Raw genomic sequence first — 15,589 nt, 5'->3', positions numbered from 1 at the left:
TTTAATCTTGCTGGATTTTTTTAACCTATCGACGCAGCAAAAGGATAAAACAAAAGCAAAGTGGACGTTTTTAACAAATTTATTCATATAAAAATATGCAATATAAGTTTCTATTCACAATCCAAAAGACAGATTCACATATATCTTTAACTACAGTCATACAGTGGCTATCAATTAAAAATAAGTCCAGAGACTTCCACAAAAAGGTAATTTAATAGTATGATGATGATCAAAATTAGTCACACTAAATATCAATAATAATAGGCTGTTCTTTTACATAATCTATAATGTCTGTTATGGATCAGAAAGACAATGTGTTTCTGAAATGAGCGAACTTTAAATCTAAGATTAAATAAAAACAAAGTCTTTGATGAAATACAGAGATGAGTGACAAATACAGATTAAAACACTGAGTCCACTAATTGAAGAGTTTAATTCCAAATTAACTATCCACTTTTGAAAACAGACGCAGTGATGCAACTTAAAGGATGTAAAATCCCAAAGAAGACGACTATTGTAAACAGTGTGATACTCACCCTTCAGAATTATTGCTGACATGAAAGTAATGAATATAAACATCACATATACAAGCACATTTGTATTATTCTAGGATCCTTTGTAGTGTATTAACTGACTGATGTATCAAATTCAGTTTATTATTGCATAGCCTATAATTCCAGAAAAAAATATAATGCTGTGTGTTTATCCAGCTAATATGAAAAAAATAAATCTGAGAGAAGAATGTGTTTATTTGGCCTTTTAAGAGGCACGCAAGAAAAGAGACAATTAGCATTCCCTGCAGAAATGATCCTCCTCTGTAACGTGATCACACACAGTGCTCTAAACATTCACACGCCACCTGCTGCACCTCCCCGTGTACCTCCTTTATGTCCTCCATACCTAGCACCACTCCTCTGGGCACACCTCTTCCCTCTGCCACCCCTTCCACCTCTTTAGGACTCAGCACCCGGCTCCACACCCTGAACCCCGCCATCCGCCCAGCAAACCCCTCTGCAGGGTCAAACCCTCCACCGACAGTGTCCTGCTCCTGCCCCAGCACCACTGATCCACCTCCGGGAATCTCCCAGCCCTTCCTGAAGTTGGAGCCTGAGGAGGCGAGGCGCCGGTCACTGTAGTGCCAGAAACGACCCTGGATGGAGGACCAGAGGACGCAGAGGTGGTGCCAGCGAGCGTCCAGGAGTGACGACGCAGGGAGACGGCGGTAGACAGGGTCTCCGATGATGAAGTCCAGGGAGGAGGAGGTGTAGAAGGGGTGGGAAGATGATGAAGAAGCAGAGGAGGAGGCAGAGGAGTTGCGTCCATACAGAACTAACTGGTTGTCGTTGTCGTCTGTGGCGTACGAAAGCAGCGTGCCGACATGTGAGGCCTCGACACGGAGCCACAAACACACAGAAAGTTCAGGAAGGTCGGGGAGAGTCTGGAAGAAGGTGACAAAGTTCTCCGCTGAGGCCGAGGGGAAGAAAAGCATGGAGTCCACATTACAGACTACAGCAAGAAGGAAAGAGAAGACATCATTAATTTAATAAAAAATGTGGTGGCTAAAGTTAAGAGAACAAAAAAATAAAGATTTCTGTACTTGCACAATATAGTGCGACATGTAATTTACAACTTCACATCTGTTTACTTTCTGTGAACTCTACAATAATTTTACCTTTGACTCCAGCCTTAGTGATCAGAGTGTTTTTTTCATTAAAAAAGTTAGTCACGTAACTTTTCACAGTTAGCTTTGTACATATTGTTAAAAATATTTACTGTTTGTTTATGTAGTGTTTTTTTTTTAAAATCATTTTAATAGCAAGCTTGACCAGTCGGCTAGACAAGCTAAAACAAAGAAAAGCAAGTTTGTGAGGGCCGTCAACTCTACGGAGCGTCACTGCTCACTTTTGCAAGTCAGTGTATGTCAGTCACTTTAATATTTTAAGCAGCTTTTCAAAGCAGCATTGGTGCCACACAGGACTGTAGGAACACCGCTCAGACTCGCTTCCAATTTTTCTGAACGGCCACTCGCAGTATTGAAGTGAAAAAAATCACCCAGGACCCAAAAATAATGTTCCCAATAGAACAATAATATAAAAGACGAATCTCTTGGGGTGCCCAGTAGCTTAGCTGGTAGAGCGGGTGCCACATGTACAGAGGTTGCGTCCTCACCACAGTGGCTGTGAGTTCGATTCCTGTCTTGCTGCATGTCATCCCCTCTCTCTCCCCCTTTCACACTTAAGCTGTCCTATCAAATAAAGCCAAAAAAATGAATCTCTCAGTTATGAATTATTGTTCCATTAAGGTTTTATTTGTAAAATTTTCCTTTAGTCAAGCAAAACAATTTAAAAATCAGTGACGTTATCACAATCTATGAGCCGAGGGGGAACACGTGGGCGGGGCCAGCAGGAAAAAACACTACTGCAGATATTCAGTGGGCAGCATACCGCAGAAATAAACCTGTAAGCTATTCAGCTTCGTGGATACAGCTTCTTGGCTACAGCTTTTTGGATACAGCTTTTGTGGCAGGGCTCCATTCATTCCTGTGAAATTTGCTCAGTGGTGCAAGAAGCCAAAAAAAAAGCTTTTTTTCCGTGGTATTAAATTACCCAGATATTCGCATTATTAGGCCCATAGAGCAAGCCCACTTGAGACTCTGTTGAGCAATCCATTAACTTGAATGGATAAAATGATTCAATTTTGCAGCGTTTCAACACCTTCCAAATGTTTTCAGACCAAATGGATCAAATTCTGATAGTAAAGCAAGTCATTTTGCAGAGGTTTGACACTCAAAAATATGTATACACTTATGTCTGTTGTCTTTTTCCCAATGTAAGTCAATGGGGAAAAAACTTTTTTTGGGCCCCATGACATCACGTCATAAGTGAGGGAGCTGTAATTTCAGTTTGGCCACTACAATGTGGTGCACTTCCTTAGAGCCAGGGTACTCTTGACTTGACTGGCTACTTACTGGTTGCATCCTTTTTGGGAACTGGTCGTGCAGGGATCTTGTGCCTCAGAGGATGCTGGAGGAAGCTGTGGATCACTGAAGACTCTACCTCTGTGTCACTCTCTTCCTCCTCACCTCCATCCCACCTGTTCACACTGGGCTGATGAGACTCAGACTGGGGCTGTGGAGACCCCGGACTGGTCCTGCTCTGTCCGTCTTTGTTGAGTTCAGGATGGGCTGGAGTGTGAGGAAGGGGCTGCGGCCAAGTGTGGTGACTGGGATTGTGTAACTGGGGTTGACTCTGGTGATATAACTGAGACTGGGATCGTTGCTGAACCTGGACATGACGATAAGGTGTGTTTTGGCGAGACTGGAGCTGCTCCTGCTGGATCGGATAAGGCCTTGTCTGGGCTCGGACCTGGATCTGTGACTGGGGAAGGTAAGGTTCAGGCTGGGGCAGGTAATCTGTGGACGGGGGATTATGATTTGAATACTGGACAGGAGATTCTGGCTGAGGTCTCATCCTCTGGGTCTTTGAATGTTTGGGCTGGTTTGGTGTTGCCTGGTACTGATACGGCTGTAGAGGATTATCAGTCCTGGAATAGCTGATATCCTCTGATCTGTGTTGGGGGTCCAGTATCCTCCCAGGCCTCCCTCCTCTCTGTGTCTGGCTTCTTCTGCTGGGTTCATAGTACTCCTGAGGTGTGACGTTGGAGTTGAAGGGCTCTCCCGCCCTCCACAACCCTCTGCTTTTGCCTCCTCCGTTCTGCTGCAGGATCTCACCGAGCCGGCCCTCCAGCCGGGTCACACGCAGTGCCTGGTTCTTCAGGGATTCCTGTAGCCCCTTCAGCCCAATGAGCAGCTCATCACGCTGGATCTGAAGGGCAGCCAGCCGCTCCTCTTGGCTCTGGAGCTCCAGGGTGAGGTTAGCAAAATCCTGACCGGGATCAGGCTTCTGTTTCTGGGCTTGGCGCCGGTTCTCTCTCAGGTTCCTCTCCATCAGAGCCAGACGACCCTCCATTCGTTTACTCTTCTTTTCAAGCTTTCTACTCCACTCCCTGATATGATAATAAGCATTTAAACATTGTTTTATTTATTTATTTATTTTTGTTTAATTTGGTTTTTTTTTTAACATGTAAAAAAAATAAAAATAAAAAAAGCAAAAAGAAATTAGCAATAATTCTAGAGCAAACTCTCAAGATACAAATTCTTATAAATGATATAAATAAGCATTGTCAAATATGTACATGTACAACAAGGAGTAGGAAGATGTATACACTTACATTTTCCCCTTTTCCATAGCTTTATCATATTTGAAAATGCATAATGTAGCACAATCCGACCGGAACCAAATAGTAACATTTCATCATTTTGCCTCACTTGGAAGACTAGATTTGAGAGATTTTTAAATTGCAATACATTAAAAATTTTGCAGTATTTATGGAATTATAGTGTATTGACATTTTTAGAAAAATATTATGTCATTAAAAACATTTAAACACACAAGAAGACTTTTTTTTTAAATAGGCGCAAATATCATTCCACTCCCTCTCAGAGACTTACTTCAAAACATGATAATCATACACCCATTTTTGTGTATTTCATAACAATTATATATTTTATAATATATGAGAAGCATCAATAATTTTTTTCTGAAATGTATTACATATGTAATATTTTTTATATTCCAAAAAACTTTAAAACATGCAAATACAACTCTATGTTTGTTGCTGTATGTTTGTTTGAAAAACGACCAATAAATATACCCTCTACCTTCTCTATATATCTCAGCAGGTTAGATGTTTAAATGTGGAAATACTGTATATTTCTGACACATTAGAAGAAATCCAGTCAGAGTATACTGTCCAAAAGCTGTTCTGTTACCTCTCACTCTCCCTAAAAGGAAAAGCCAACTCAACACTGCACATTTTAAACTTCACTATACCTAATGTTTGAGTATTAACATTAGTTTTTTCATGAAAAAGGGTTTTATCTTCTAAGATAGATTACAGTAAACTGGATTTACCTTTTACCTTCAATTGTTTGTTGTCTTCAGTCTACTCTTTACTTTCCAAGAGGCCTTTACTTGCCAGAATTGTCTCAACAACATATATTTACAATCATACCCGAGCTCTTACCTGAGACCCTCGATCTCCTGCGTCGTGCTCTGCTTGAGTTGTTCGAGGTCCTGCGACATGTCGTGCCAGTGGTCATTCAGGGCCTGAACTCGGCTCTCCAGCCCCCCGGAGAAGTTTCTGTTCTGGTTCTGGGCCAACATGTCCAATCGGGCCTGGGTCAGCGCCTGGAACTGCTGGAACTGTGTAAAGAAATGTGTTTTCACAAGTCTTTCTGCAGCTGTTTGGTAACTGATTTGAAGGACAGGAAAAAAACTCAAAATCTCAATACGGTAAAAAAAAATACAATGCACTTCTGTGATGACTTTTCCTCTTGAGCAATCATCATCTCAGCTGCATACCTGCAGGACTTTACAAAATGATAACATATGTGCTCTACAGAAATAAAGTGTACAGAAACGGGGTGTAAACGGGGAGTAAAATTAAAGCTCCTATCTTAGCTGTTTAACAGAGGTATTACTGGTAAAACCAGAATGTTATGCCTTTTAGGCTGATTATTAATCAGTGTTACAGACCTGACATAAAACAAATTACAAAATACATTTGAATCTATTTTAAGATCCTTTTATTAGTTTTTAAAGCTATAAATGGTGTTGGGTGATGTTGGACAGTGAAAACACTTTTTTAAACAGGAAACAGCAAAAAGCAGGTCAATTAGCTTTAGCTAAAATGTTATCCCACCAGCTAACCTAACCTGGTCATAACCTTAACTTTTACATAATTACAGCTGTCAGAAAGCCGATATGTAATGAATATATAGTTACTGTGTTTTGGCTTTGTAGGGCAGATATGACAAACTGTTTTTGGTGGTTTTACAAATAGGCAGCTCAATTAAGTCTAATACCACATGCTACCATGACTCTCTCCATGAGTGTGTATGTTTATATCCACAGCACCCAAATTAGAAGTACATATATAAGTACATACAATTAAGATAATTTATATATAAAAGTTGTATTGTTTGTTGTTTTAGTGAAATTCTAGTTTGGTTTTTAAAATGGAAAGTAGGGTTTAGAGATTATACAGTGGGGTAGTGCAGCAAAGTTGCAACTTATTGTTTAGCATGTTTGCATTTATAGTGAATGTGGGTTTGCACTCTAACTTAAACTTTTATTAAAGTATGTATGAACACATTAAATAGGCCTAAGCCATTGAAAAACAAAGTAAATTCAGCAGTGAGGAAGGTGGAGGGAGCCACATTTTTGCAAAGGAAAGTCAAATTGAAAAAAAAGGTAGTAGGATTTGATATGTATTTACTTCCTCCTACTCCTTTTTGGACATGAATTTAGGTTAGGTTTATTTCATGAATATGTCCGCTGGGCATTCTAGTGTTGTTTTTCTTGCTTATATTTTACTTTGTTTTCCTATTTTATTTGGTATGTTCAAAATAAAGATGTAACTAACAAATACATAGTTACAAGATTATAGTTGCTTCAGCACTAACTCTTCATGCACTGTTACAACTGCTCCTTCGATCAATTTGCATACTTAAAAAAAAGCCAAAATAATAACACAGTGACACACACAGTCTGATTCAAACTGACCTGTTCACTGAGTCGTCGTAGTTTCTGGGACACCGGATCGACTCTCTGCACCTGAACGAGCTGAATGTGCAACAGAAGCATGTTGACCAGGATAAGGGACCAGTGGCCGAGCCTGAGGCTGCCCATGGTGCACTGGAGCTGGGATAGATGCAGCAGGGAGCCTGGGTCAGTGTCTGGATGTCTGGAGGTTGGAAGGAACAAACAGAACAAATAGAGGACAGAAAGATAAAGCTGAAAAGGGCTGGTCTTGATACACAAACTGTATACACACAATGAACACATATGCACACACACGAACACACATAATACACAAAAGCACACCCACACGCTGGGACAAGAACACACTTTCCATTTTCCACAACATCACTGGGGAGCTGGGAGGAAATGCAGATGGATTTAACAGGTACTCTCTCTGCCTCTCTCTCACTCTGCTGCACAAATGAACACAAAGAAACGCGAACTTCTAAAAAGCTGAAATGTCCAGCGTTCAATAAAACTTAGAATAGTGGATCATCCCAATTTCACTCAGCTGACAGAGCTGAAAAAAGATGTTTTCATTACCTTGTACCACAAATTATAACTATTCTATATCATTAAACACAAGAAGATGAAGCTTGTGTTTGTGTGTTGGTGTGCTTGTGTGTGTCATTAATAACAGCCATAAATGTCATGATGCGTGGGCTGATGTAGAAGCAGCTTGTACTTTCCTCTTACTCCTTACTCAACTGGTGGGGATCTGACCTCTGTCTTCTTCTGCTTTCTCTTTGACTCACCCAATCCAGGAATCATGTTGTACATCCCTCCCTTCTGCTTTCTGCACATGTCCAGGTTGCAACACTTGGGCTTTATTTGCACTGGGCTTAAAAATAAATAATAATAATAATAATAATAATAATAATAATAATAATAATAATAACAATAATACTGTATACATGCAGCTGTGCAACATACTCTAACATGTTGTTCATCACGGCACAATATAGAAAACTGTACGTTGTCTGCTTCTTTGAACCAAAATAGGATTTTATCAAAGTTTTGCATCAAACTCATTTCCCTTCTTGAAAAGGTCAGCACTGCGATATTTGGGCATATCCAAAAATCTTATTGTATCCAAGTCTTTCATAATGTTTAAATGACGGTGTATTTCTTCTTTCAACCAGAAATCGAAGCCTTTTTGGGGGCATGCATCTTTACACCAGTCGTGCAAACTCTTGGTTATTTGGTTAGTGTACAGTGTATCCATGGCAACGCACAGAGCTGACTGTAAACGGGCAAGAGGTCGTGTGCCACAAACTGTGGTAAATAACCCAATATATAGATGCATATATGCATATAGATGCTCTGTGCACATGCCCAAATAATGCTAATGAAACTTGAATAATACCAGAATATCCTACATGTCTTAATTTGAAAATGATGAATTAAAAAAAAAAAGCCTAATTTGTAAACTCCAAACAGATTATGCTGTTTACATGACCCACATCAAAAAATATTATCATTTTCGGATTAATAGTGGAATATATCAAATATTTTAAATCCAAATTCTGTGATATTATTCTAATTCTGAATAAAAATCCATTTTTGGGGGTGCCGACATGCTCACCTGTAGAGCGCGCGCACCATGTACAGAGGCTATGTCTCCTTGCAGCAGCAGCTGCAGGTTCGATTCCCTCCTCGGCCCTTTAATGCCTGTCACCCCCCTCTCTGATGCTGAATCTGTCCTGTCAATTAAAGGTAAAAAGGCCAAAAATAATAATAAAAAACAAAACTAATTTTTTAATAACAGATCTTTTATACAGTTACTAAATTCATCTTATTCAAAATATTCAGTAGTTCAGTTTCTCTTGTGGAAGTCCAGCGCAGGCAGCTGTTAGTTTCAGTTTCATTGTGACTGTATTTGCAGCTCACCACGCTCAGGTTCAGTCTATCAGCCTGGAAAACCCTGAACCGCACACAGCTTCATCACCGGAAAAGTGCAGATGTTGTAAACACTACAGTTTTTTTTATTTCACCAGCTGATTTTTCGAACTTAGTCTGCAAAGAAGGATAATCTTTACTAGAAGTTTCATTGGAACAGGATGGACTTTATCTGACAGTGACGCTTCATCCTTTCGCCAGGAGAACAAACAGATCCTGAAAAAAGATTTTACAAATCAGACACCTTTGATAAAAAGCTTTTCTGTGCATACTGCAAACATGGAAGAAGAGACTCCACTGCTGAACAGAAGACCAACATCATCTGAATCAAAGGTAGGAAATATTCAACGTATTTTAATGGATCTTCAGATCTCAATAATAGCCCACAGATTTATTCGGATTGACTGATTTCATATGAACAAAAAACAAATTAATTCTCCATCACTTGTTGAAGGATTACAGATTTATTGTGAGGGCGTCTGACACGGCTCCAGTTTCCCTAAGTTATTTTAGACTGGTCTGTAACATTAGATCAGTTCTAATTTTGATCTGCAAGACTAGGGCTGCAACAAATGATTATTTTTAATGTCAGTTAATCTGTCAATAAATTATTTGGTCTAAAAGACCAAATAATTTATTTTTCAGCATTTTCAGAAAATGCTGAAAAATGTCAGTCACTGTTTACCAAAGCCAAAGATGATGTCCTCTAATGTCTGGTTTTGTCAACAACCCAAGATATTCAGTTTATTCAGTAATAGAGGAGTTAAGAAACCAACCAGAAAATAATCAAATTTAAGAGGCTCAGAAAAATTTGGCTTTTTTTTCCTAAAAAAACCCCCCAAAAAACTGCAAATGATTTAAATATAAAGTAAGACCCAAAAAGTGAGGCACAATCACGTGCACGCAGCTACAGGGACATCCTTCCCTAAACATTAACTCCCTTAAACAGATCCTACAATCTACTGAATCAAATTCTCATCAGGGAGTTGGAGTACAGGCAAAAACAAATAAACAAGCATGCATTGTTAGAAATTCAAAAAAGTACAAGTGCTAAATTTATTTGGCTTATTACTGAGCTGTTATTGATTATCCCATTTGAAACTGATTTGCAGACTGCGAGATTCTGCTGGTAACCGGGATTTAAAAGTGATGCTGAATTGCAGTTGCTTAACTCTGGTTAAGATGTTGCATCATGGCTGAAACAGAAGCTTTCACAGGAGTAAAAGGGATTAAATTAAATGCACCTGCCTAAAGTCAATTAAAAAAAACCTGCTGTCACACTGTGGCTCACTTATTCTTTATCTTCATAAAATATTGGTGAAGTAATCGTTTCTGTAAAGCTTTTGACGACATTTCCCAGAGTTCACATGTCATCATGCAGGCAATTCTGTCATTAGTTCATACTTACATTTTCTGTGAGTTAACTTTGAGTCAAACCAGGAACGAAAAACACACTTCCCCTCTGTGTTCTTAGACCTCACAATCTGTCAGGCAGCAGTTTTCAAACACTAAAATCAACTTCCCTTTAACTTGAACACAATGACAGTTTAAGTGCAAATAAATTAGCTCTGAATCACAAAATATAGTATCTACTTACTGTATTCAGGTTACTCACTGATTTTAACTTGTCCACATCCTTCCATCCCAGATCAATAACTCCAAACTGTTCCTGGCCGTCTTCTCGGCCGTCCTGGGGAACTTCAGCTTTGGTTACTCCTTGGTGTACTCGTCCCCGGTCCTGCCAAAGCTCAAGAGCCCCGATGCCGACCCTCGGCTCAGGATGGACACGGAGCAGGCGGCGTGGTTCGGCTCCATCTACACACTGGGTGCAGCAGCCGGAGGGCTGGGGGCCATGCTGCTCAACGACATGATTGGACGGAAGCTGAGCATCATGATGTCGGCTGTGCCGTCGACTATTGGGTCAGTCACAAAACACAGATGTCAAAGTGTGATTAAATGTGACAAAGTACATTGACTTAAGTACTTCAGGATACTAAGTATGTCTTACTTTACCTAAGTATTTCTTAGGATGCGCCACTTTATTCTTTCTGAGAGAGTTATGGCACTTTTCACTCCACTACAGTTTTGACATCTACAGTGGCTTTACTAGTAAAGGACAGTACCAGTAAAGTACCTAGAATCTGTAGTTAAGTAAAGTACTTAACTAAATGTATTTAGTTACATTTCACCGCTGCACACATTTATAGTCTATTCTGAGTAATTTAATATCCATAGATTGTTTTATATTAATGAGTCATGGTGTCTACATATGAGTCTGCGTGTATTGTTTGTTTTAAAAACTCACATCATGTGTCTCAGATACATGCTGATGGGAGGAGCTTTTAATCTGTGGATGCTCCACGTGGGCCGTTTCCTCACAGGCGTTGCCGGGGGAATGACCGCAGCATCTATTCCTGTAAGTTATCGCAGTTAGAGAAACTAATTTCCTTTTTTTCCCCACATAGTTTTGTATGACAATTCTGACAACAATTATGTGAATATTCATGTTTGTATCATGGATTTTTAACCTGAATTGATATGTTCATGTGACTATATACGTGTCTTTGGTGTGTTTATGTCACAGGTATATATCTCTGAGATCTCCCACAAAGCAGTGAGAGGAGCTCTGGGCTCCTGTCCTCAGATCACGGCTGTGTTTGGGGCCCTGACGCTTTATGCCATGGGTAAGAACATACTGCTGCATAAATAACAGTTTACCACATTGTTTTTATACATTTAGCTGAAACTCTTATCCTTAAAATGTAGAGGCACGACTCTGCCTCCAGCTTTTACTCATGCCATCATAATCTGAGTAACATGTATGATGTGCAGGTCTGGTAGTACCTTGGCGGTGGCTGGCAGTGGCGGGGGAGGTGCCAGCTGTGTTGATGGTCGTGTTGCTGACGTTCATGCCGAGCTCCCCCAGGAGGCTCCTGGTTCTGGGCAGAGACCAGAAGGCTGAGAAGGCCCTCCAGTGGCTGAGGGGAAAACACTACGACACACAAATTGAGCTCAGTGCCATAAAGGTAAGATGTCTAACATCATCCTCAACCAAATCCCCCAAATAAACGTTGGCATTGTACATTTCTGCAAATCATGGATATGGTTATTTTTAGAAAAACATAGTGTTTAAAATACTCGGTTGTGGCGCAATCATGGATGGAGATGCTAGCAATATCTTGCTAAAAAAACACTTATTTTTGGAGGCACAATCGCAGCTGGAAATGCCCTCAATGTCTTGCTAAAAACACTAAAATAACACCCAGTTTAGGTGCAAAATCATGGCTGGAAATGCAAACAAAACCTTGCTAAAAACCGCCAGTTTTTGTGGAACAATCACAACTGGAAATGCAAACAATGTTTCACTAAAAAACATACAGTTTTGGGGGCACCATCACACTGGAAATACACTTGATGTCTTGCTAAAAACACTTAGAAAGCCAGTTTCAGTCCAAAGTCTGAAAATGGATGGCTGGAAATTTCGGCGAAAAAAAAATCCTGGTTTAGGTGGAACAATTGCAACTGGAAATGCCGTCCATGTCTAACTAAAAACACCTGATTTGGTGCCATCAACATCCTACTAAAAACACTAAAAAACACAGTTTTGGTGGTGAAAACATGGCTTGTGATGCCATCAATGTCTTACTAAAAAAAACCTGTTTTGCTGTTTGTTGGTCTTGGACAGTGATCGGACAGCTGTCTGATGTAGGTGCCACGCCATCCACCATCCACTAAACCTTATGATGGCAAAGTCAGCTAATGTATGTGTAATCAGAACTACGTCAGTTTAGAAACGTTGATATGATACGACTGAAATGTACAAATATAACATATCCGTGGTTCGCAGAAACATGAGTCACCAGAAAAATGTTTTTTCCCGGGCTGTCATACTTACTCAATGACTTACGTGCTAGAGACAAAGACCTATTCCATTTTAGTTTTTTAAAAAGCTACTTCACACACTTTATTTTTGTCTGTTTGCTCGTTTGCCTCCCCATGCAGCACAGCATCAGCACACAGGGTAAAGTCACATGGTCACAGCTGGCCACTCCCAACTACTACCGACCAATCATCATCTCAGTGGTGATGCGTTTCCTGCAGCAGATGACCGGCATCACACCCATCCTGGTTTACCTGGAGCCCATCTTCTCCCAATTCAAAGTTACCCTGGAGCCAAAGTTAGACATCTTTTCTGTTCATCTATATCTTGATTCGGATGATATTAGTGATGATGATAAAATACACTTAAGTTCAAATCTGTTTGTTATTTTAACCTTTGCCCCAGATACTGACCTCTCCTTTCTCTGTGTCCGTCAGGTATGATGCTGCCCTTGTGGGTGCAGTCCGCCTCTTTTCTGTTGCCGTGGCAGCCTGCTTAATGGACAAGGCAGGACGCAAAGCCCTGTTGTACATGTCGAGCATGCTGATGTTCCTGTCATCTCTGACTCTGACCATGATCTCCCACACCACACCCTACCCTCCAGGCCCCGCCCCTCCTAACCTCACAGTCAGTTTGGACTACAGCTCCCATGATGCCATTGGAAACACTATTGTTGCCAGCCACCAAGCTGCAGCAAGCCTCATTCCTCTAATCAGCACCATGGTATTTATATTTGGTGAGTGCTGCATGCAACTCATTTTGTTGAAAATCCATCCCATACCCAAAAAAACCTTTGCTTTTATCTGTGCTCGCAGCGTGGCTCAATGGAGAGCAGTAGGCAGGGTTTCAATTAACCCTTGAACTGCACAAATGTAATATAAAATATGCCCAGTAGAAACACATCAATTTCGAAAAATACTCCCCTTTATCGCAAAAAATAGTTTTTACACTCGCATAAGGTAGTATTTCAGGTGACGCTTGTCGATGGGAACTGGCTCCCTTTAGCATGATGCATCGTACAACTCTTCAAAAGTCATCCGCAAGTTTTGAATGCAAAATTCCTCTGTGAAATCGTGGACTGTCCCCTCATAAGTGGCCATAAGTGGGCTTGCCTCTCCATTATCGTTACCATAACAAGCCTACGTTGCCTTTGATTGGACATAAGCATTTGACACATTGGGAGTAAGAATGAGTTGGCCTCATCGTTTGGATATATAGATACAAGCAGCTGGTTTGTCGGGCAAAGACGTAATAACCTGTCAGTCATGTGTTTATGTATTTAATGAAGCATGTGTTGTTCACAGCTTCCATCGTGTTCCAACATGTTAAGAGCTGTTATGTCCTCAGGTCATTGCTCTTAAAGCATGATTCACTGCTTTCTGTCACACGTAAACATCAATCTCCTCATTCAAACTCCTAAAACGCCTTAATTGAGAAAACAACACAGCCCGGTTATGTGATGCTACCTAGATTCAAGGATGTTCCTCTCGTCTGTCCAAAATCAAGACTAATGGACAAAACAAATCACTTTAGTTGTTGTTTTTAGAGCCAATGAAGCAAAAAGAGTGAAAAATGGAGCATAATGTGGTCATGCCATATCAATGACTTCCTGTGCTTTTGTTGTACTGTGACATCACCTGCTTTAATATGAGCTGCTTGCCTTTTACCACATTGTCCATTGTCTCCTAGGATACGCCATGGGATGGGGCCCAATCACATGGTTGCTGATGTCAGAGGTGCTGCCGTTGGTTGCCAGGGGTGTGGCCTCAGGTCTGTGTGTCACTGTCAGCTGGTTGACGGCCTTCATGCTCACACACGCCTTCACACACCTGGAGGACAAGTACGGCCTGTATGTGCCCTTCCTGGGTTTTACGGTGGTGTGTGTGCTCTGTCTGCTGTTCAACGCCGTGTGTATCCCAGAGACTCGTGGCCGCTCGCTGGAGGAAATAGAGAATTATTTCAGGACGGGACGTAGTTTCACGATCAACCGGAGTCATTCCACTGCACAGTCAAGCTGAACCTAAAGACTTCTTTGATCAAAAATGAGTTATTTGAATAACAGACCTTGAAAAAGGGACAGTGCAAAGTGATTTTTAAATTCAGTATATAACAACCAGTATTAAGGCTAACCCTAACCCTAACCCATGTTGTACAGTCTGAGAAAGGACTTCAAGAATAGCCGAACACAGATGGACAACTGTCAAAGACTCACTTTTAAAACTGCACGGGTGCCTAAACGGTGTTTGAACCGAAACTATTTTCAAATGTTTTGTTTATAAAATTAACAGACTTAATTTGAACAGTAACACTCCACAAGCTGCTGTATCACAGACATTCTCTGTATTATCATATCATATAGGCTGCATTTCTTGACAACTGACTTCAAAACATCAGCTACAAAACGCAAAGAATATGTGTAATATATAAAATATGTAAAGCTAATAAATAAAACAATGTCCTGATATGTTTATTAACTATTTGAACAAACAAGTTGCCAGTTGTCTGGTAAAAAACAAACAAACTGGGTCATCATCTTTTGTGGACCTAAAAAAATGAGGACAGGAAGTGATGCTGCTGGAACGCACTGGTGGCTGAGCAGGCCAGGTCGCATGCCACAGTGTCATAGATTTGAGTCTGACTAACAGCCACTGATGCACATTTATGCCGCCCCTCCTCCCAGTTATACCATAACACTCATCTCCATATTGCCAACTCAAAGCAGTTAACTACTGTAGGGATGGACTACGGGCACTGAAATTAAATTTGGACAAAAAATCAACCTGGCACAGTATTGAATTGGACACAAATACACAAGTGCACAATATACCAATTATGAGCAATATATATGCCTAATGTTACAAGAATTCCTGCAAGTGCTTATTGCTGCCATTTATAATACAGTGGCCTATGTTTGTTTAAAACCATACAAGCAAACGCAAAGCAAATAATAATTATAATAAAGATTATAATAAAGTAATAAGTAGAAAAATTGTATGTTAGACTAAGGTAGATTATACTAGCTAAGGAAAACAATACATAGTTAGAAGTACTAATGGATAAAATGGGCAACATTTTACACCTCTTTAAAGTGGCCTTATAAAAGCTCTGTAGCAGTAATATTGCAAAATATGGGATTACACTTTCAGGTAGATATTACTTTAGAGAG

General features: G+C 40.3%; 2 protein-coding genes and 1 long non-coding RNA gene across 4 annotated transcripts in view; 1 reads left to right on the top strand and 2 right to left on the bottom strand.

Moving 5' to 3' along the window:
• Positions 1 to 61: 61 nt before the first annotated feature.
• ptx4 (pentraxin 4, long) lies at positions 62 to 8,373 on the bottom strand. Of its 2 annotated transcripts, XM_088069129.1 has the most exons (6): positions 8,230 to 8,373; positions 7,400 to 7,485; positions 6,627 to 6,807; positions 5,086 to 5,264; positions 2,969 to 4,005; positions 62 to 1,506 (listed from the first exon to the last, which is right to left on the bottom strand). In XM_088069129.1, exons 3-6 carry the CDS (start codon positions 6,750 to 6,752, stop codon positions 827 to 829), a joined length of 2,022 nt encoding a protein of 673 aa, XP_087925255.1. In that variant the 5' UTR covers positions 6,753 to 6,807; positions 7,400 to 7,485; positions 8,230 to 8,373; the 3' UTR covers positions 62 to 826. The 2 variants fall into 2 exon arrangements, with proteins under 2 accessions (XP_087925255.1, XP_042361527.2); XM_042505593.2 differs by lacking the exon at positions 8,230 to 8,373 and having other exon boundaries at positions 7,400 to 7,472.
• Positions 8,374 to 8,451: 78 nt separating this feature from the next.
• Positions 8,452 to 14,885, top strand: slc2a6 (solute carrier family 2 member 6). The gene is made up of 8 exons (XM_042504285.2): positions 8,452 to 8,876; positions 10,192 to 10,463; positions 10,863 to 10,959; positions 11,128 to 11,227; positions 11,376 to 11,569; positions 12,546 to 12,721; positions 12,861 to 13,159; positions 14,113 to 14,885. The coding sequence occupies exons 1-8, from the start codon at positions 8,823 to 8,825 to the stop codon at positions 14,439 to 14,441; spliced, it is 1,521 nt and encodes a 506-aa protein (XP_042360219.1). The 5' UTR covers positions 8,452 to 8,822; the 3' UTR covers positions 14,442 to 14,885.
• LOC121956166 (uncharacterized) overlaps positions 14,223 to 15,589 on the bottom strand; it is a 34,526-nt gene continuing 33,159 nt past the window's right edge. The window contains exon 3 of the long non-coding RNA XR_006106680.2: positions 14,223 to 14,360. This is a non-coding gene — a long non-coding RNA (uncharacterized LOC121956166). The remainder of the gene's footprint in view (positions 14,361 to 15,589) is intronic.

This window comes from Plectropomus leopardus, chromosome 18, assembly GCF_026936395.1.
Source record: "Plectropomus leopardus strain MGB_pleo_1.0 chromosome 18, ASM2693639v1, whole genome shotgun sequence".
Lineage (NCBI taxonomy): Eukaryota > Metazoa > Chordata > Actinopteri > Perciformes > Serranidae > Plectropomus > Plectropomus leopardus.
The sequence above is the reverse complement of the archived record's forward strand: the minus strand, read 5'-3'. Positions and strand labels throughout refer to the sequence as shown.

Excerpts from the sequence above, each read along its gene's own strand:
- ptx4 (XM_088069129.1), bottom strand. The coding sequence starts at position 6,752 with ATGGGCAGCCTCAGGCTCGGCCACTGGTCCCTTATCCTGGTCAACATG. Across the intron at positions 5,265-6,626 it reads TACGACGACTCAGTGAACAG|TTCCAGCAGTTCCAGGCGCT; the intron begins GTCAGTTTGAAT and ends TTCTTTACACAG. Across the intron at positions 1,507-2,968 it reads TCCCAAAAAGGATGCAACCA|TCTGTAATGTGGACTCCATG; the intron begins GTAAGTAGCCAG and ends TTCTTGCTGTAG.
- slc2a6 (XM_042504285.2), top strand. The coding sequence starts at position 8,823 with ATGGAAGAAGAGACTCCACTGCTGAACAGAAGACCAACATCATCTGAA. Across the intron at positions 8,877-10,191 it reads CAACATCATCTGAATCAAAG|ATCAATAACTCCAAACTGTT; the intron begins GTAGGAAATATT and ends CTTCCATCCCAG. Across the intron at positions 13,160-14,112 it reads CACCATGGTATTTATATTTG|GATACGCCATGGGATGGGGC; the intron begins GTGAGTGCTGCA and ends ATTGTCTCCTAG.